Genomic DNA, 20,997 nt, shown 5'->3' on the forward strand with positions numbered 1-20,997 from the left:
TCTAATGCAATTACTTTAGCGGAAAGCAATATTTTGTGTTCTAAAGATAGACTCAGCATTATAAGTGATATTAGAGAAAACTTCAGAACCTTTACCTGGTTTTGTCTTCTTTTTTCTCTCCTCTCTTCAAGAATGTTGAGGGTATCCATCTCTCCTGGGAACCTCCAACTTCCCCTTCTGGAAATATTTTGGAATATTCAGCCTACTTGGCTATCCGCACAGCACAAATACAAGATAATCCAAGTCAACTTGTGTTTATGAGGATTTATTGTGGTCTTAAGACATCATGTATAGTAACTGCCGGGCAACTTGCAAATGCACATATCGATTATACATCCAGGCCTGCCATTGTGTTCAGGATATCAGCAAAGAATGAAAAGGGATATGGACCAGCTACACAAGTTCGATGGCTTCAAGGTAACAATAAAAAAGCACCTTTAAATTGAATTTTTTTTTAACTGAAGCTATTGTGATGATTATTTATTAGTAACTGGTTTTGAATATTTGTCATTTAAGAGTATTCTGACTGTATTTCTAGCACTTATGAGTTTGAGTTTGTAAGTTGTTCTTAAAATGTATTTGCTCAATTTTAGATCCAAATAAAAATAGAAAAGAAGCAAAGACTCTCTGAAAATTAGTATATGGATTCGTCCTTACAGTTATATAACTGCTTTTTTATAAAGGAAAATAGTAAAATTAAGATAAAAGCTAGAAGGCTTTATTACCCCAATATCTTTTCTAAAGGCCATGTAACTCAGTCATCCTAGAGTTATTGAGGTGATTCTAGTAACTGGCTGTGTACACTGTGCTGTCACACGTAGTAGATGTTCTCTCCACTGTCAAGGCCCCGTCTTTGAGTACTCCCTCTAACTTTATTATTCTAGACGAGCAGCGGTCCTTTTTAACAACTATCTTCTACTGCATAATATTTGTGATACTAATTTTAGTAGCCGCTATTTGATTCATTTCTTTGTCTACAGTTAGCACAGAGCTTAAGAAATTACAACAGAAAGAAAGAGGCGAGTTTAGAAACTCTGACTTTGAATTTTTATTATTTTCCAAGAATCATGGCAAAATACAAAAAGAATAATGGGCTTTCTTGATTCATACCTGATATATTGGAATATGTTTTTGGCCAAAGCACTTAACTTACCCGGTCCTCGGTTTCCTCATCAGTAGAAGAGAGAGTTAAAAGAATTTACATTTAAGGTTTCTTTCAGCACTAAAATTCTGTATTTTCATCAGAAGCAAAGTATATCTGTGAACATTTTAACATCTGTCTTAGTGGCTCTAACTTTGCTTTTGCTGAAATTAATAAAACGTTCATAATTTAAAATTCAAAATTGAAGTATATATGTCCTCCTTATTGCAGAAAGAAAGAAGCACCTTAACACGTTTTGAAATAGTGTTTTAAACATTTGTAAGATTTTTGTAAATGCTCTAAATGTTTTATTTTTGCATTGTTTTTACCTCAAAATTGTATAAACTTTTTTACAACTGAAATATAAGCATTAGACAGCTCACTCAGGTCCCATTGCAACCTTCAAGATGCAGATAGGCGTGATGGGTCCCTTGCCACAGGCAGCTTGTTTTGAACCTCTTCGGAACGTCACGGTTCCACTGCCTGTTCTGATCTGGACTGGAAATACAGAGCAGTAAGTGCAGAGAAAGAAGGTAGTTCACGCTACGAGCTGCAGGAAAACGCACGGGCCCAGGTCTGTCTTTTTTATACCATGTAACCTTATGCCAGTTTAGGTTGACTGAGTAGCTGTGTCCTCGAGCTTCACGTAGAATACTCCCAGCCAAGATGGATTTAATTGTGCAGAATTGATATATATGTATGTTCCAGTTACTAATTTAAAGTGTATAGAATATTTTAATATATAATTTTTGTAAAGAACTGGGATTTTTATACTACAGTATTTGTAATTAATGTGTCTCACTAATTAAGTTTCTCTCAAAGAAAATATGCAAACTGTTTAGACACGTAACGAGTGATTTCCAAACTCTAAAGGTAAAATAAATGCACTACTCTGGTGTTGTTAGAATACCTTTTTCGTGGCTGTATGAATCCTTAATCTTTAAATGTGTGTTTTACAAACAATGTTTACAAGGAGCTTCTCTGGTTTGTTATGTCAGCATCTCCCTTGGTGAGAGCTTCATTCTGCATTTGTTAAATTCATATGCTTTGCTTTTAGCATATGCTTGCTTTTTGCACTAGTAGAATTTTAACTTACCTCATTATTATGTTTGTAATCATTTGTATAGCTTCCATAATATGTCTGATATAGGCTAAACAAATACTTAACCAAAGTTAAAATAAATGGTAAGCAATTTTGCACATATTAAATGCTAGGGTTTGTTGTGTATATGTGTGTGTTTAGTTATAAAAAGAGTAAGAATGGAAAGTTATAGTATATGTTTCAAGTCTGATTATTTTAATTATCTGTTTGCTTTAGTAGAAAAAGGTCTCGCTTTTAACTCCTTATTCTCTGTATTAATTAACATTTTGTATCTCGAGGTCCTTCTCTTAATGACAAGGACTAAGTCGACTCTAAGCAAAGAATAGAGTATTTGTTTGAGTGTGCACATTTATACCTATTTAGTATTCGGCTTAGTTTACTTTGCTTACATGCCTCAACTGTGCTGTGAACCTGTGGTTCTAACATACATCTTATTTTCTAGAGAGAAAGGCAGTCTTTCTATATACCAAGGGATTTGTGAAAATAACAAATGTTTTTACTTGGAGAATTAGCCCAGATTCTGTTATCATTTTTTGGCATTTGTACATTAAGGAGTGGCCCCATTTATGGGTGACTGAAAAATGCCATTGAGAAATCTCTGTGGCTTGACATTAATAGTTAATAACAGATCTTTGAGCTGCATGTTCATGAATAGAATGGACTAGGGTAAATAACAAGAGAAGTGCATTTAGCTTCCCATGATTTGCACATTTTCTGAGTGAAGATCCCTGAGTAGCAGTGGGTTAGATCATGCAGATATCTTTCATAAGAGGATTTATGCTGAGTTAAATGACTTTCTTTACTCCTCCCTGCTGGATAGGCAATTCAGATGTACAAGCCTTTGTGCCACAGTCCTCTTCCTGGGCTCTAAAACTTTGATTCACATATGTAGTAAAAAGATTGTGATGTTGCATGCTCTTAGAATTATGTTTTCTAAAATATTGTATTGGCTTCATTTTAGTTTAGTAAACTGTTTTGGCAGTTTAACTAGAAATAGGGCATTATAAACTCACTTTTATCCACATTAAAAAAAAAACAATTTGATTGCATGTATGAGGCCCCTTTGCCCTAAAACCCAATTACATAAATACAATCATCTATTAGAAGGTAAAACTGTTGATCCATTATTTCAAAGACTTGTAGCCTAGCAAAGATTTGTTGCGGTTAGAGATATGGTCTACTGTAACTGAAGGTATTTTTATTTTTTAAAAAATGCAGCCCTTGTAGCATAAAAATCGTTTGTAACATTGGCTTTGAAGAGAGAATTAGTATTTAAAGTTATTGCAGCAATCTGACCATGAATGAAATAGGTTGCAGAATAGCCTTGGTCTTTGACTGCTTAAGGTATAACTGACAATTAAGTTTTCCAAGGCTGGTTTTAGGCAGTTTTGTGTATTATGTACCAATGATATGTAAAATAAAGCACCTTTTCTATGAAAACCAATTACAGGTGTTATTTATTTTGAACTATGAGAGAAAAATTAGTGATGGCGGAGGAAATGTGTAGAAATGTGGACTTTATATCATTCACTTAAAATAATCTAGGCCATCTCCTAAAGAATAGATTGTGTCCCAAAACTTGTTTATAAGTTAGTGGATTGTGTTCGGGAGTCATGTTCTCATAGAAAGGTAACACCTGTTTCTCTCTAATCCTTGTGGCTGAGCTTGTAAGTGAAAAGTCACATGGCTCCAGGAAACAGATCTTAAACTGTTGCCATTTCTTGTTTGTCCTCTGTTCACTCTTAATCTTTTGTCTTTATGCTTTGTACCCACTTTAATTCACAGCAGCCAGACTTCTGTCCTGCTACTCCATCAAAATGGCTCTAGCAAAGGTCAGGGATAGCTTCTCGTTTCCCAAATCTGGTGATTACTCTTGTCCTTCGTAACTCAACTACTCCCTGGACACTTGGACATTTTCTTGGTTTCTGTGATACTTGCTCTCTCTTTCCATACCTCCTCCTGTCTGTAGTCCCCTTTTCCACTTGCACCTGCCTCTATTCATTTTTTCAAGACTCGGGTCCTTTTTCAAGATTTCAATATGGAGCCTTTCTTGACATGCTCCATATCCAGGTAGATTTGCCCCCTTCGTCTTGTGCCCCCACTATCCTTTGTCAAATCTTCTGTCATAACAGACCTAAAAAATGTTGTATCCTTACCCGTTAGCATTGTTTTCTCCCTCTGCTAGAATGGTGGTAGGTCTTTGAGGCAGAGCCTGGGTCTTTATATTTTTTAGATATTGGCCATTTAGCTGGTGCTTAAATATGTTAGCACATGGTTAAAGAAAATTGTCACCTTTACCTCTCTCTGTAATCTCACCTCCCTCTCTCAAACTGGGGTGAAAATGGGAGGGAGGCTTTAATAGGGAAAGAGATTTTAGCAGATTTAGTAAACCTCTAGAGAAAATACTAAAGACAAAACTCCAGTTTTGTCTTATCCTGCCCTGCTCTTACTTAGGTTCCTTAGAGAAGTTCTAGGATAAATAAACGATGTGTCACATATGTACTTGGCTAAAAGGGATTTAATCTAGGTGTGTATAGATCTCGAGCAGAAATCTTTGATCTAAAAAGATCTGAGCTAAAAAGATCTTAGTGAGATTGGTGGGTATTGCTGGATTATGATTTTTAACATCGAATGATCCAGAAAATGAGTTAAAAATATTTCCAAACTATTTCCTTGTAGGAGAGCCATGGGCAATTGTCTAGCATTAGAAAAAACCACCTACCTGTTTAACACCTAAGCACAGGGACTGCTGGAAGACATGGAACAGCAGCATTAATACATATGAAGTCAGGCCACTGTTGTCACCTCTGAGCTTATAGGACAAAGGATTCTTATTCTACTAGAAAACAACATGACATTGGCACAACTTCCTTCCACATTTCCCAGTTATAGTTGGGAGTCCCTGTACTATTTCTGTAACTCAGGAAGACTTTTTTTTTTTTTAATCATGCCTGGAAAAACATGAACTACAACATTCTGGGGAGAAAAAAATTCTATGAGCTGAGTGAAGAAAGAAAAGGCTATAAAATCCAAGGATACCAGCCTCCTTGTTCAGAATAGATTTCTGTATCTTACTAGTATCTCTTTGCCTCTTTCCTGTTCTCTAAGGAACTAAAATTAAAAAAAAAAAAAAACAAGTCCATTCGTGAGATTGTTTATTTCAGTAAGGTCATCTGAAACTGAACGTGAGATTCTTTTGTGTATATAGTATCTTGGATAAATTGAATTGAGCAAGTGCCTGGTACTTAAAGGTCATCATATTCTCAATCTGACTATCACTCCTGCCAGAGCCTCACATTCAAGTCTTGAGAATACAGGGTTACAAACCCTTTGGCCTTAGACATAGAGAAGCCTAGGAGATCATAGATATGAGAGTATGGAAGCAACAGAAGGATTCACTATTTCCTTATTTGATTTTGCTGGTTCAACAAAAAGTCTTTGCAGAGTATTTAGGGATGTTAGGGTGTTTACTCCTGAAGATAAAAGTGTAAAAAGTATGAGTTGGTGGCATATCAGATATGAAAGCTGTTGCAGAGAAGGAAATGGCCCCCTTCCTACCCACTCCCCCTTCCTGGTATCCTTCCTACCCAGGGACGAGAAGCTAAAGGACCCATCATTCCTCAGCATGCAGCTGAGGAAAGCACATGAGAATCCGTTGTGTCTGAGCATATACAGGTTAAAAATAAAAGGTAGGAGCTGGTATTTGTTTTTGAACATGGGATAACTCTGTCCACTGATAAATCATGGTCCAGTAAATATCCATCTCTGACCAAGAGGATTATTCATTCCTTGGATCTGCGGCGATGGAGTGGAAGTTGTTTAAGAACTTGAGAAAGGTTTCCTCCTAATTTCTGTTTCTTATTGGAGAGGGAGGGAAAAGCTGCAGGTATAATACTGACCATCCAAAATAACAAAGGTGTAGGTATGCCACTTAGAGCCTCATAGCGTATGAGAGAGTGGGCAGTGTTCTGAAGGTCTGACTTTTCGATCCAGAGCCCCCCGCCCCCACTGCCGCCGCTGGGGTGGGGGTGAGGGGTGCAACTTGGTGGAGTAGCAGAACCCTAAGCTTAGCCAGACCCACCTTTACAAAGTCCTCCCGCCACCAGTTGCAGTGTAGCACCCCCTGGTGTCATGTGCCTTCCAGCTAATATATGGGTGAGATTTTAAGCCTGGGACTTCTACAGTAATAGCTATAGCAATGTCTGGAACTTTCTGGTGAGTTGGCACCCCTGTGTTAGACCCAGTTGGGGAGTCTGGACATGGAGAATACACCTTCAGCTTCCCCATTTCCTGGGAATGGGTTGTGGGGCTCTTACTGCCAGGCCTACTCTACCTCTTGCAACAACTCCCTCACCCAAGATAATAACTTTAGCTTGCTCTGTTTGGGTAAAGGGGCTGGATCAAATGTTTCAAGATCTTTTTTTTTCTTCTTTTCAAATTTTGAAATTGTATATCAAATTAATAGCTATTTTCCTGAATCAGGAAAAATTGCACCTTAACTATGTCTTATTTAAACTGCACAGTGGGACTGGCAGCAATGACCTTGGTGGCAAAGACAGGATTGCAAATTGTTATGACATTTGTGTGACCAGCCTGACACCTGTTATTGATCAGTGTAGAGAAACAGTAACGACCATGCACTTTGTTTTTTTGGATTACTTAGTACATAAATACATTATGAGGAGAATGTGCCAAAGGGAATCTGTACTTTTGAAAGTCAACAGAATTCAGTAAAGAGGCAGGGTCTTCGTCCATTTATTTTGGGATTTGCATCACCTATCTTTAGTCTCTGCTTTAAATGGTTATACCCAGTGAACAAAGTACTAGTTAACCAGAATCAGGCCGGTGACTCTGATTCAACTTGGCAGAGCAGTCCTGTAGTAGTGCCATCTCGTTGGATTCTGACCTTTGGGAACCTAGTTAACTTCTGTGAGGAATGCCCCATACTCATTTCTCTTTTCCTGTTATCAGATAACTTCTTCCCCACCAGTTAAAATAATAAGCTGATTTGCAGTGCACAGCAGTGGCTGAAATATGGGGAGATGTTCCCTCTCTTGGTTGATGAAATTATGTAGTAAATAATCTTATATCTTTTTCTTTTAAAATATTTCTTGCAAAATAAATGAAATGATCAGACATGGATTCAACCTTCAGCTTAAGAACTAGAACATTCTCAGATACCCAGAATCCCCCCATTTGTCCTCAACCCACATACCACACAAGGCAAACATTCTGGATTTTTTGTTAATAATTCCCAGGTGTTTGTTTATGGTTCTACCATCTATGTATGTATCCCTAATAGCATGTTGTTTAGATTTAACCTGTTTTTGAACTTTCATGTAAATGATTTCTTGCTGTGTTACATCCTTCCATGACTTCTTTCTGACCATTGTTTTTGAGATTCCCATCTTTGTTTATGCATGTAACTTATTTCATTTGTTTTCACTGCTGTACAGTATTCCATTGTATGCTAAACCACAGTTTGTTTATATCTGTTCTTCTGTTCATGGAGATTTGGATTGTTTTCCATTTGGGGCTGTCAAACAATGCTGCTCTGAACATTCTGCCAATTACAACGTAAGCTCCGTGCGGGCAGGGATTTCCCTGTTTTGTCTGATCTTGTCTGTTTAGACATTCACAATGTCTAGAACAATGCAGGGCCCATGGTAGATGCTCAGTAAATATTTGAGGCATGAATGAGTTCTTGTACGTGTCTCCTGGTGCACATGTACAAGATTTGCTCCAGGGAAGTTGTTTTCAAAGTGTGGTCCAGGGACCCTTAGGGTCCCTGAGACCCTTCCAGGGGGTCTGTGAGGACAAAATTATTTTCATAAGAATACTAAAACATGATTTGTCCTTTTCACTCTCATTTTTTATGAGTTTAAATATTTTTCAGCTATGATGACGTCTTCACTCTGACAGCTAATCAAGTGTGTACTTGTGTATTACTGTTTTGAAAATGTCTGTTTTAATTTCTAATATGGTAAAAATTGATAAATATAATAACCCACATGAACAATGGCTCTTTGAGGTCCTCAGTATTTTTTAAGGATGTAAGGAGGTTCTGAGACCGAAAATTTGAGAACCACTGCCCTAAGAAGCAGGTTTTACTTGGTCATGCTGAACTATTTCTCAAAGCATTTGTACCAGTTTATGTTCTCACTGGCAATGGTTGAGTGCCCTTGTTCCACATCTTAGCAAACACATGGTCTTGACTATCTTTTGTATTTGTCAGTTGGGTGGTGATTATATGGTGTTGTACTGTGGGTTTAATTTGCATTTCCCTGATTACTAATGAAATTTTTTTTTCATATATGAATGTGTTTTCTCTTATGTGAAATACTTATTCATGTCTTTTCCCCATTTTTCTATTAGGTGTGTGTCTTTTTTCATTGATTTGTATGATTTCTTTATACACTCTGGATACCAATCCTTTGTCAGTTAAACATGTTGTATATATCTTCTCCCAGTTTGTGGATTATCTTTTGTAATTATACTGAATCTGTTGATCAGCCTGGAGAATATTGATATCTTTTCAGCAATAAGTCTTCCTAGCCAAAAACACTGTGTTTCCATATCTCTCAATAAACTTTAATGATTTTTCTCCAGAAAGGCCTTCATGTATTATATTAAATTTCTTCCTAGAAATTTTATGTATTTTTAATGCTGTGGTAAATTTTTAAAAATTATAATTTCTATTTTAACTGGTTGTTACTGATACAGATAATGTTGCTATGTGTTGATTTTGGATCCAGCAACCATGCTAAATTTTTATTCATTCTAATAATGTATCTAGATGTTCTTTTGAGTTTTTTATATAACCATTATCAGAAAATAGTGGCAGTTTTCTTGCTTTCTGATCCTTCTACCTTTTAAAAAATTCCTTCTTTCATTTCTGCACTGGCTACGACCTGTAGTACAATATTGAAAAGGACTGATAGTGAATATCCTTGTTTTAGCCCCAGTTTTAAGGGAATACTTTCAACATGTCAGCTTAGTATTTTTGTCATAAATGACCTTTATTAGTTAAGAAGATTCTCTTCTATTTCTAGTTTGCTAATAGTTTTATTTTGAATGGATTTTGCACTTTATTGAATGCTTTTCAATGTTACTGTATTAAATTATGGTGGTTGACTTTTTAATATTGAACTGACCTTTAATTCTAGGATAAGCCCAACTTGATCATGATGTGTATTTTTTAATACATTGCTGGACTCAGTTTGCCAATATTTTGTTTAGGATTTTTGCTTCTGTGTTCATCAGTAGCACTAGCTTTAGAATACTCTACTTTTCTGTCCTGTCATTGTCTAGTTTCCGTATACTAGCCTCATGATACGAGTTTTTCGATTGTCTGCCAGAGTTGAAGATTGAAACTAGTCTTTAAAACCATTTGGTCGGACACCTCAGTGGCTCAGTTGGTTAAGCACCTGCCTTCGGCCCAGGTCATGATCCCAGGGGCCTGGGATCGAGTCCCACATCTGGCTTCTTTCTCAGCGGGGAGCCTGCTTTTCCCTCTGCCTGCCGCTCCCCCTGCTTGTGCTCTCTCTCTCTTTCTCTGAAAAATAAATAAATAAACCATTTGGTCATTAAGAGATTTTTAACTATTGATTCCATTTCTTTATAGATCACAGGAACATGAAGATTTTATATTATTCTTGAGTCAATTTTGTTAAATCTAATAAATTTTTCTAAAAATTTCTCCACTTCATTAAAATTTTTTTGATATGAAGTTATCTATATTATCTTTATGTTTTTAGTTTCCACGGCATCTGTAGTTATGACCCATTTCATCCCTATTAGTTTATTTTGTGCCTTCTCATTTGATTAATCCTTCCAGAGGGTTGACTGTTTAACCCAGTTATTTTAAAAGTAGATTTCTAAATGCTAAGGGTAGGTTATGGTTGTCTTAATCTTTACTTCTAATATTTTGCCAGAGAATATGAGCTACAATATTTTAATTTCCCAAAATTTGAGATTAGCTTTCTGATTTATGTGATCAGTTTTCATGTGTGTTCCATGTGTACTTGAAGAGTATGTATGTATTCCCCAGTTGTTGAGAACTTTATACCTGATTTATTTACAGAAGTCTCAAGATCTCATCATGATAACTACATTTCTCAATTTCTCTTTAAGTTGTATTTGCTTTTTCTGTTGGCTTTATTATTAGATGCATACTAATTAAGAAATTTTGGCTCTTCCTTGGTGAATTAAACCTTTCAGAATTATGTAGTGACTCTTACCTCTATGAATGCTCATTGTCCTCATCTTCGTTGTTATTGTTACTTACTATAGCAATCTTTTGGTTAGTCTTAATCTGAATATCTTTGATCTTTCTTTGGCCTTATATTTTGAGTTTGCGGGAGACTCATGGAAAGATAAGGCCAAAGAAAATTTGCCTTTTTAACTGGATAGTTAAGTACATTTATATCTGTAGTGATTACAAATGTAAGTTGGATTTATTTCTAGGTCCTCATCGTAAATGTCTTCTTTTTTTGTCCACTCCACACTTCTTGCCTTGTCTTTTTTCATTTTCTTATTCTTTTCTCCCCTCCTCCATTTGTTGGTTTCTTATTTTCAATTATTTTTTTCTTATATGAGCTCTGTTTAGCTTGTAAATCTTGTTCTCTGTGTATTCTTTTGCTCCTTATTCATATTTTCTGTGCTTCTTTCTATTCCTTTACATACCATTAATTTTCCTGTGTTGATACCAGTATTGCGTCTTTCTGGGGGCTTCTACTGTCTATTGTATAAGCTATGTTTTTGGGTTTTTTTCCCGCTCATGGTGCCATTTTCCTTTAACTTACTTTTGTTGGAAAATAGGTATTATTTGAAGTATGGGCTAAAATTGAGACCCTTCAGAGAATATGTTTGTTATGCCAGATACCCAGTAACTGCCAACCTGAGAGCACTTTATCAGCTTGAAGGTTCTGTGATTTCAGATCGTAAACCTTGAGGGCTGGCCTGTGATTATGAATTTGCGGGTGGTGGTGATTTATCCTCCTCCACCCAGCACCAAAATTGAGATAGGCAAAGTTCCTTGCTGCCCATTTCTCTGTGGTGGCCCTACCAGACTCCAGCCTGGGTGAGCCTTAGGCTCTGTGTCCAGTCCTCCCTGGGACGCGTGGGTGGCTCAGTTGGTGAAGTGTCTGCCTTTGGCTCACATCATGATCCCATTGGCCTGGGATCAAGTCCCATATCAGGTTCTTTGCTCAATGGGGGGCCTGCTTCTTCCTCTGCCTGTGGCTCACCCTGCTTGTGCCCTCTCTCACTCTGACAAATATGTCCATTCCCCCCCAACTACTGATAGTCTCCAGAGTTCAACAGAACCCTTGGGGCAAGAACTGGCAGTGGAGCCTGCTTAAGATTCTCTCTCCTCCCTCTGCTCCTCCCCCACCTCTCTCCCCCCCTAAAAATTAAAATTTGTTTTACTTTGTCCTTGATGTGAGTATTCCTACTCACATGGCAGTTTGTAGTCTATAAAGAATTCTAGGATGTTTAGTTCTGCCCCTTGTCCCGCCAGGGAGCCCTCCTGTGGTGTGGGCACTGCCACTTGCAAGGTTAGAAATGCACACAAAGAAACCATGTTTTATAAGTTATACTTTCCCTCCACAGTAAGGAGTGGCTCTGCTGCCATTTCCTTAAATGGCTGTCAGCCCAAATATTATTCCTTTCTGTTCTTTGATTAGTGTTTGCTTTGGTCTGCAGAAGGGATTTGGTCTTGCTTTCTTGCAAACCGAATGTTGGGCATTAAAGATGCACGAATAGGCCTTCTTGGCATAGCTGTTCTTGGCTGTAAGGCACTGTCAGTTATGGTTTGCCTAGCAGTGTGTTTTCCCCAAGTACCTGGTGTTGAAGGTTCTGAAATCTCTTTCATTCAGACGTACTCTGAAACCGAGCCCTGGAAAATAGGTGCAGAAGAAAGACTTACTGTTTGCTTTTAGAGGATGCTCAAGGAGAACCCAGATTATACCTGAAGGAGGCAGTGTTTATGCTGCAGTGTCACAATATTTTAATCCTAGGTATTATTGTGGAAGATGGAGGGAATTACCTATCAACTTGTAATTTCCACCCCTAAAACTGATACATGGCCATAGGTCTCTACAGACGAAGCCAGGACATATTTACTGACTTTATTTGGCACGCTTGCTGGCATTAACCTTGGCAAAGGAGTGTTTGCAGTAAGGTGCCTTGTACAGATATCTATGTACTATGCAGTCCAGAAGGAAACAGTCTCTGGAGTAAGTCAGGGGCAGCTGTAATTGTTACTGGGCAAATTTACATCTCAAAAGGTGATGGCCAGAAGCCAGAGAAAGGCATCCATCCCAGTGCCATCTGTGGCCCATGATTTGAAGAGATTCTGCCTTATGGTTTTAAAATCAGGTATAAAAAGAAATGTAGTCTTCAAAGAAATGTCTAAGCGGCTGTGGCAGCCAGCAAATACTGTGTACAAAGCTACGCAGTTTGGGTGGTGCTATTTTCTCTATTTGGTAATTAGTATGAAGGTGTAACAGAAGCTTTTATAGGCTTTTCTGATGAAGCTTAAACTAAAACCTGAAGGATGAGTGAGACTTAGCCAGGCACAGGAAGAAAAAGAATGTTCTAGGTAGTGGGAAGTATAAGTGGGTAGAGGCGGCAAAGAACATGGTACAGGAGCCAAGAGACCAGGCTGACTGAGGCATATCAAGCAAGAGGAAGTGAAACCTGGGGAAGTAAGCAGAGTAACATTTCCAGCTCTAAAAGAAACCATACATTAAACCTGAGTATTTTTCAGACAATGTAGTATAGTTCCTTAAGAAATAAAATTAGTTGAGATTGTTCTATTTTTACTCATGAATGCACTATGACTTAATGTGAGTTTAAGGTCAATATACATAAATTATTACATAAACATATATAAAGTTGTCTAATTCAGAGAAACCCAAAATATACATTTAGGGTAGCCTAGTTTTTGGTATAGATCTTAACCTGGTATCATTTGATTGATTCAGAAATGTATTTTATCACATAAAGCAACAAATATTGTCTTGTTTTGGACTGTTAATAAAATAACTTTCCCTGAAGAGAAAATTTATAGATTTTAAAAATCTTGTACTACAAGATTTTATTCTTGGCAAATGTCAGAAACTATTTTTTTCATTTATTATGCTCAATTGGTACTCCTGCAGAAATCCTTTTAGTTGGCCCTCATAACTATGTTCAATATGTGTTATTAAAGGTAACTGGTATTCCTTTAACCCACTAAGGCAATCCAGAAAAGAGGCAATAAGGCATATTTTTGAGGAACGGAAAATACTGTATAGGTATCACACTATTGGAGGAAAAGAAACACAAACAGCTTAATACATCATCATACCCAAGTATATGACATTGGGAAGGTAGCATTAAAAAAATAATTCTCTCTGGACTAAAGCATCTCTGTTATAAGGCAATGAGGGGAGAGACAGAAGCTACTAAAGTCCTGTTTATGACTTAGTCACTGAAGCCCATTTCTCTCTCAAATACTCCTAAAAGCAGTAACTACAAAGTTATAAAGAAAACACTTTTAGGTTAATGTAGGAGCTTATCTACTTAAGTTCCAAGGGAAGAAAACATGACATTCACTGAAATGCAACACAGGCCAAGTAAGAAGCCGACACTCCCTCCCACGTGCATAAAAAGAGAGTATGTGCCCGACACATGCAGAAGGCGAGAGCTCTTCCGGAGGAGCAAGGCCATAGAACCCCAAGTTGACCTGGTTTTACCTAGAGTTTCAGTACTACCAACAAATTACTACATTTAGACATTTGCTTTGGTTTATATTGATATAAATCTTAAAGTTGTCTAATTCCTTATCTTGATATTTAAACATAACCCAATCTTTAATTTTAGAGAAAGAATCTGATAAACAAAGACCAAGTGCTTTTATCAGTTACATACTGATATACTGCCTGGATCAAATGGAAACTATTTCAGAAATACACTAACATGGAAATATCGAAAATTGTATGTATCTGTTAACCTAGCAATTCTACTTTTAAAAATTTATTTTAAGAAAACAGTCATGGATGTACACAAAATTCAGTGAAGTGTAGTTTATAACTGTGAAAAGATGCATATAGTCAAAATGTCCAATAGAGGATTAAATAAATTATGGTTCAGCCATACAACAGAATAATGAATAAAAATAAAAGACTATGTAATGACCTGGGAAAGATGTTTACAATATATTGTTAAGTGAAAAAAGCAGGTTACAAAACAGTATGCAAGTATGAGCCCATTTTTATAAAAATATACATATTTAGCAAAGTAAAAGGACAAATGAATTTACCAAAATATTAACATTGGTTATTTCAACATGGTAGGATGATAGTTGATTTTGCTTAACGCCCCGCCCCTTTTCTTGCCTATCTGAATTTTCTGTAATGAAGATTATTTTTTAAATGGGAAGGTAGTGAGGGAGTTACTAACCTCAGATTATCCCAGATGTGCCCCCAAGGTCTCCTTCTGGCAAGGTAACATATTTCTGTTCAGCCTGTATCTACAAAAGGCTTCTGTTTATAAATTTGAGCATCCTTCCAAGATGACATTTAAATTTTCTTTTAGGCAAACTATACAATAGCAATTGTTGATATTTAAAAAACCCCAAAACATTCAGGTTAATTACCACCAAAAAGAACAGATGAGAAAATACAAATCTTCATTTTAAAAAAGGAACAACCCAAGTACATACTACTAAATTATACAAAGTTACATTATCTAAGTTTAGTTTATTGCAAAGATCAAGACAGCGCACTAGAAGTTGGGGCTTCTGTTTCACACCATTCGTAGCACTCACTCTCTTCTCCACTGCATTCACTCACCCATGCAGAGAAAGGTCTGTATACACACAATGATGTCTGACGTTTCCTGGTTCCCACAGTATAATTAGGAAGCTTGACACTTCAATTAAAAAGGTAAAACGAGGACATTTACCATCAGACTATAAAATTCCTCTTCTGGAAGAGGATACTATAGTATTTGAAGATATGCTTTGGAAAAATCATATAAAAATGAAAAGGGCACCATTTCAACAGCATTAGGACTACATTAAACTTAAATGAATTCCAACACTCACTATGTAACTCAGAAATAAATCTGGTCTTAACAAAAGTTCCAATAAACTAAAACTATCTTAACAGGCACAATGAACAGTGTAAACACTGTTAATGGGCACCAAGTTTAATAGGGCAGACAATGTTTGCTTCTGCATTCACACTTAATTTGTCAATTACATTTTTAAAAAATGGTGCTGCTTAAGCTATGAATGTTTTACAAAAAATTAATTTTAATAAATATGGCAAATGCTAAAAATCTAGCTAGGTTACCATGCAAGATATTATATAACCAAGACAAACTCAAATTTATAATAAAGGCAACTTGCATTCAAAATGAACTCTACCCTTAAATTTTATTAAAAGGGCAAACATCATGAATTAACCCAGCTGCTTACTTGAATTACAAAAGTAACATGATTCAATATGAAAATAAGAAACTGTCTACAAATCTCTGACAGTAATAAATTGCAATATACAATGCATACAGGAGTCATACAGAGCAACAAACTCTCGTACAAAACAAAAATATTTTAATACCTTTAAAATCCAAATTTTTCTTTAAAATCATTCATGAAAAAGATTCTCAAGTCAGAATTAACACCTCAATTAGTCAAGCATCAGGAAGCTACATTACAGCTATTTAATATACAAAGAGACATCTTTTCTCCAGTCACTTCCTTCTAATGTCTCTGTTTCCAGAATCGTACAGACTCTTTTGCTTCTCTCCACTCCCCATGCCACCATTTCTTCAGATCATGAAAACTGAATTTGTTGCACACCAGAAATCTAAGGTCAGAAAATTTAAATTGAGCAGAATTAAAGAAAATATTTTAAAAATAACATATATATTGTTTAAAAAAAAAAAACAAAAAAACCCATGTATATTATAAACATTCAAAGAGTAAAAACAACAGACAATGAAAAATAACTCTACTCCCCACTCCCAAATCGCCCTTCTGTCTAGCCAAGGGAGCTACTTCAATAGTTTCTTATGCATCTTTCTAGACATCTATGCAAATACAAATATGTGTATACATAGTTTTAATCAGTAAGAGAATACACAATTATATATTTTGAGAAAGCAATTTTTAACATCCTCCTTTATCAGGTCCTTAATAATAATACAGTTAATCCTGAACAACACAGGGGTTAGGGGTGCCAGACTCTGCACAGTTGAAAATCCTCATATAACTTTTGACCCCTCCAAAAACTTAACAGCCTATGGTTGACCAGAAGCCTTACCAATAATATAAAAAGTCAATTAACACATATTTTGTATGTTATATGTATTATATACTGTATTCTTACAACACTAGCTAGAGAAAAGTAAATATTATTAAGAAAACCATAAGGGAAAAACCATACCTACAGTACTGTAAAAAGTCTGCATATTAAGTGGACCAGTGCAATTCAAACCCGTGTTGTTCAAGGGTCAGCTGTAATGTGTTGAAATTAACTAAAAATCAATGGATACAATCAATTTTTAAGATAATTTAAACTACAAAGAAGGTTGCATTTTACCTGTTGATACGACGTCGTATAAACCATAACATTTTGTTGCTGACCATCTGCAGTTATTAAGCCAGCTGGTAACTGGTTCGCTGGAAGACAAAAAAAAAAGGTAAAAGCAGGAAAAGAATTGCATCTACTCTCTGGGTCTGAACCTTAAAGTTGTGCTGTTAATGTCTCATTACAATTCTGCCACTAATCAGTGTAATCTTGGACAAAATCATAAACCCTCAAATTTAGCATTAAAAAAAAAAAGCTCTGGGGCACCTGGGTGGCACAGCGGTTAAGCGTCTGCCTTCGGCTCAGGGCGTGATCCCAGCGTTGTGGGAGCTCTGTAAAAAGCATATTTTTTCTATTGCAAGTTTTCAATTTTCTGAATCTTCATTTCTCTGAAATGTACCTGAGCTGACTGCGCATGTGTAGAAATCTGCAGAGACCAGACGGGGTTTCTAATTCAGAAGCAGACCTACACCGGGAGGCTTAGCTGGGATCACCACTTACATTAACTAAGCAGCATGTATTTTATGTATGAGAAACACAAAATATATGCCTATAAATTTTATATGAGAAATAGAATCACCACAGACCTTTTATTTCACCAATTTGATAATATTTTTTTTAAGATTTTTTATTTTTAAGTAATCTCTACACCCTATGTGGGGCTCAAACCCACAACCCCGAGATCAAGAGTTGCACGCTCCTCCAACGGAGCCAGCCAGGTGCCCCTATTCAATTTTTTAAAAAAACCCTTCAGTTCAAATTTGTTTAAATCACAAGATTTTATATTACAAGCTACAATTCTCAATATTCCTATCTCATGTGAATCTTAAACCAAAAACTAGGGGCTATGGAAATCAGAACTATGGGTGAAAGATTATAATGTCTGCAAAATTTAAATTTCTACACTTATCCCTTACTGACTTCAATAAGTAAGAACTATTCAAAATAGTGCTATGTCAAAATACGCAGGGCTGACATTGCAAAAGTACCACTACATTTAGTATTAATAACTACTAACAAACTACATGACTTATAAGAACAAATTTAGTTGCATAAATGTATCATAACACTGCTTACTAAATGCTTCCTCTGTAAGTTCTTCACTTAGTCCATCTGTAGCTGTGACTGTTCCACCAATTCCTTTTTCTCCTTTCATAGCCTGGGGAAGGAAAAATCAAAAAAGCAATCACTGGTATTCAAAAGAAACTGTTTTCTAGATGAGAATGCTTCTTTCCTAAAATTAGGAGCTCTGTTATTACAAACACTGCACAGAGTATTTATTTACACTTCTGGTTAATTACATATGAAGAGGCCCTTCAAAGTGCTCATGGTTTATATAAGCAGTAATCATCACAAGACAGTGTTAGTAATGACCTAGAAACTCTCAAATATTTATGGATAAAAATAAAATTATTCTAATTCCAGACTACATCAAAAGGAAAATAGAAGTCTACTTACAGATGAAGTAGTCTGCAAAATACTATAAATATTCAGCTCATAAATCTATAAATGATCCAAATTATCATTAAACTGTGTGTGTGTATATATAGCTCTCAGCCAAATGGGCAGTACTATAACAGCAAGTTTAAAGTCTGAAATTCCTAAATCAAAATTACAGTTTGGACCAAAGAGCTCTAAGTTTCCATCCATTCACTCTAAGGTTCTATGATGCAAAAGATTTGGAAAAGTACGGTAAAGAATGTATACACATTCTCTTCCTCCTTTAATCATTTGATGATGCATATGACACTAACTATATGGGATTCTAACATTAAAGCTATTAAGAAAGTATTCTGAAAGCCATGTGAATCTGACACCCAAGTTAGAGTGTGGAAATAAATATGCTGATCTCAATTTATTTCCACAAAATTCATACCAAGGGCAAAGATAAACCCAAAAGGAAATGCAGAAGAATTTAATAAGAAAGGGATACAGTTAGAATTCCCTTTTTCTTATCCAGAAGGCCCCAAGCTTTGAGATGCTACCTCTTTTAAATTAATAATAACCACAGCATGTGTTACCATTACAGAGTGTTCACTATATGCCAAAATAAGGGCTATACATAGATTATTTTACTTAGTTCTCTCAATAACCCTGGGAGATAGGTACTATTACTAACCTCACTTTACAGACCAGGAAACCAAGGCCTAACGTATTTAAATAATCTGCCCGAGGTCACATGTGGTGGAGCTGGAACTCAGCCTCAGGTGGCTGGAATCCAGAGTCCAGGCTCTCAGTCATTACACAACTATGATGTCATTTGTAACAAAAGAGAAAAAGAAAGGACATACTATTGAAATACAGTAATGTAAGTGATTACATACTTCTTCTGATGAATGATACATTTAAAAAATTAAAGTGAATAGTGTATCTTAGTTTCTTAAAAGCATAGTGGAAGGCATTTTACTTACCTCTCTGAATTTCTGAAGGTATAGTTTTAGGGGTTCTACGTAACTGTCAAAGCCTAAGGTCGACATGGCAAAGAGAATATCTTCTCCGTTGATTGTCTTCCGTTTCTCTTGATGGCATCTTTCACTTGCTTCAGATGTTATAAAGCTGATGAACTCACTTACACATTCTTGAACACATTCTTTGGCATCTTTTGCAATCTGAAGAGAAAGATCACAGGTAAATTTGCAGGGAATATAACCATCCCCTTCCTAACAACCTACAAAAATAAAAAGCTATTCAGAAGAGTACAAATTTCAGGTCGTGGCTGTTAACATTTCATCTTTGAACTGATATGCTAATTACATTGACATAATGTGTGCTATCAAAATTCCAACCCTTGGAGTGAGATTAAAAGGCAAATACTAGTAAGAGAAGCCTTGACAACTATTCACGGAAAACAGATATAATTTAAGGAAAAAAGCAATCATTGGATGTCCCTACCATCCCATAAAGATGAAATCTTACTAACCAAGTGCCCCAAGAAAATCAGTCCCATGGTGTATGTAGTATTCTGTGGGCTAGACTCAGGTATCACTCCTCTGTCCTAGCATTTCCACAAATACGGACACCAGAAAATTTTAAAAAGACAAAACACCGAATTCATGTAAGGCTTACAAGGGAATGGAATAATGACATCTGGTGACATTTTTATTACTGAAGATACCAAGTGTCAGGTACAAGTTTGGAGTTTATTAAAAAGCAGCACACACCTGCCACTTCATTTTAAAAACAATTCTTCTTTTAAGGGTATGGGCAAAGTGAAACTCTAATGAATTAAAGCGTGCAATTCCAAAGCCGCTTCTAACAACACAACAAAACCCCTTGCTGAAACACACTGTCTTCTACCGCCATGCCTATTGTACATCCCGGAGAGAAGTAAACAAGAGCCGCAGGCAAGATAATATCATGCTGGCCGTGCACATAACTTTAGATATTCCCGTAGCTATGCTTAAAAAAAGGTGAAATTAATGTTAATAATCTACTTTATTCAGCCAATAAACCTAAAATATTATCATTTAAACACAGAATCCATTTTAAAACTGAGGTATTTTCATTCTTTTTTTCATACTAAGCCTGCACAATCTGAAATATGTTTTTTACATTTATAGCACATCTTAATTCAGATTCGCCACATTTCAAGTGCTCAATAACCACATGGGGCTGGTGGCCTGAGGTACTGGGCCGCGCAGGCCTGGCAATAGAAACAGTAATCAGCAGTTGTGCTTTATTTCCCCTTAAAACATTAGGAGGACCTCTCAAACTGGAACTTCTAGGCTTAGCTCTGTACTTTAATATATTTCTTTGTGAGCTTTATTACTTTCGTAAGCACTTTATAAGCTACGAGAAGAAAGTTTATTATGCAGTATAAAATAATATAAAAATGTGGCTTTTAATTCAGACCAAGTGATGAGTAGAGTGACAAGTTTTTTTTAAGTTGGTATAAATAACTGTCTATACGACTATCTCAAGACAGAACTACTTTAAAAAAAATCATGCCAGTTAAATTTAAATGTACATTAATATTTATGATTATATAAAAATAGTTGCTTCCAAATGTAAGGATTTTTTCCATATCAGTCCAAAATGACCCAGTTTTGTTGCAACATGACAGAAGTCACAACTCCATATGCCCACACCTGATAGTTCTGATAATGCACCTGTTTTAAAGGAGATTCTTAATTTTATTTTATCTACTTCAAGTGGGGGAGGAGGAAGTGGGG

The 20,997-nt window shown here is 36.2% G+C and overlaps 2 protein-coding genes across 13 annotated transcripts in view; one reads left to right on the forward strand and one right to left on the reverse strand.

Annotated features, from left to right (window-relative positions):
- HCFC2 (host cell factor C2) overlaps positions 1–20,997 on the forward strand; it is a 69,496-nt gene that overhangs the window by 30,880 nt on the left and 17,619 nt on the right. For 4 of the 5 annotated variants that reach the window (XM_011220049.3, XM_034644480.1, XM_034644479.1 and 1 more), the window contains one exon: positions 132–417. In XM_011220049.3, coding sequence (XP_011218351.3) covers positions 132–417 — 286 coding nt within the window. Of the gene's footprint in view, positions 1–131; positions 3,445–20,997 lie in introns of those variants that run through there. The other variant, XM_002915460.4, reaches the window with a different exon arrangement.
- NFYB (nuclear transcription factor Y subunit beta) overlaps positions 14,300–20,997 on the reverse strand; it is an 18,435-nt gene continuing 11,737 nt past the window's right edge. For all 8 annotated transcript variants that reach the window (XM_011220052.3, XM_034644485.1, XM_034644486.1 and 5 more), the window contains 4 exons: positions 19,237–19,434; positions 17,903–17,984; positions 16,838–16,917; positions 14,300–16,102 (listed from right to left, as the gene is read on the reverse strand). In XM_011220052.3, coding sequence (XP_011218354.1) covers positions 16,070–16,102; positions 16,838–16,917; positions 17,903–17,984; positions 19,237–19,434 — 393 coding nt within the window. In that variant the 3' untranslated portion in view covers positions 14,300–16,069. The remainder of the gene's footprint in view (positions 16,103–16,837; positions 16,918–17,902; positions 17,985–19,236; positions 19,435–20,997) is intronic.

The sequence above is a fragment of the Ailuropoda melanoleuca genome, chromosome 15 (genome assembly GCF_002007445.2).
Source record: "Ailuropoda melanoleuca isolate Jingjing chromosome 15, ASM200744v2, whole genome shotgun sequence".
Lineage (NCBI taxonomy): Eukaryota > Metazoa > Chordata > Mammalia > Carnivora > Ursidae > Ailuropoda > Ailuropoda melanoleuca.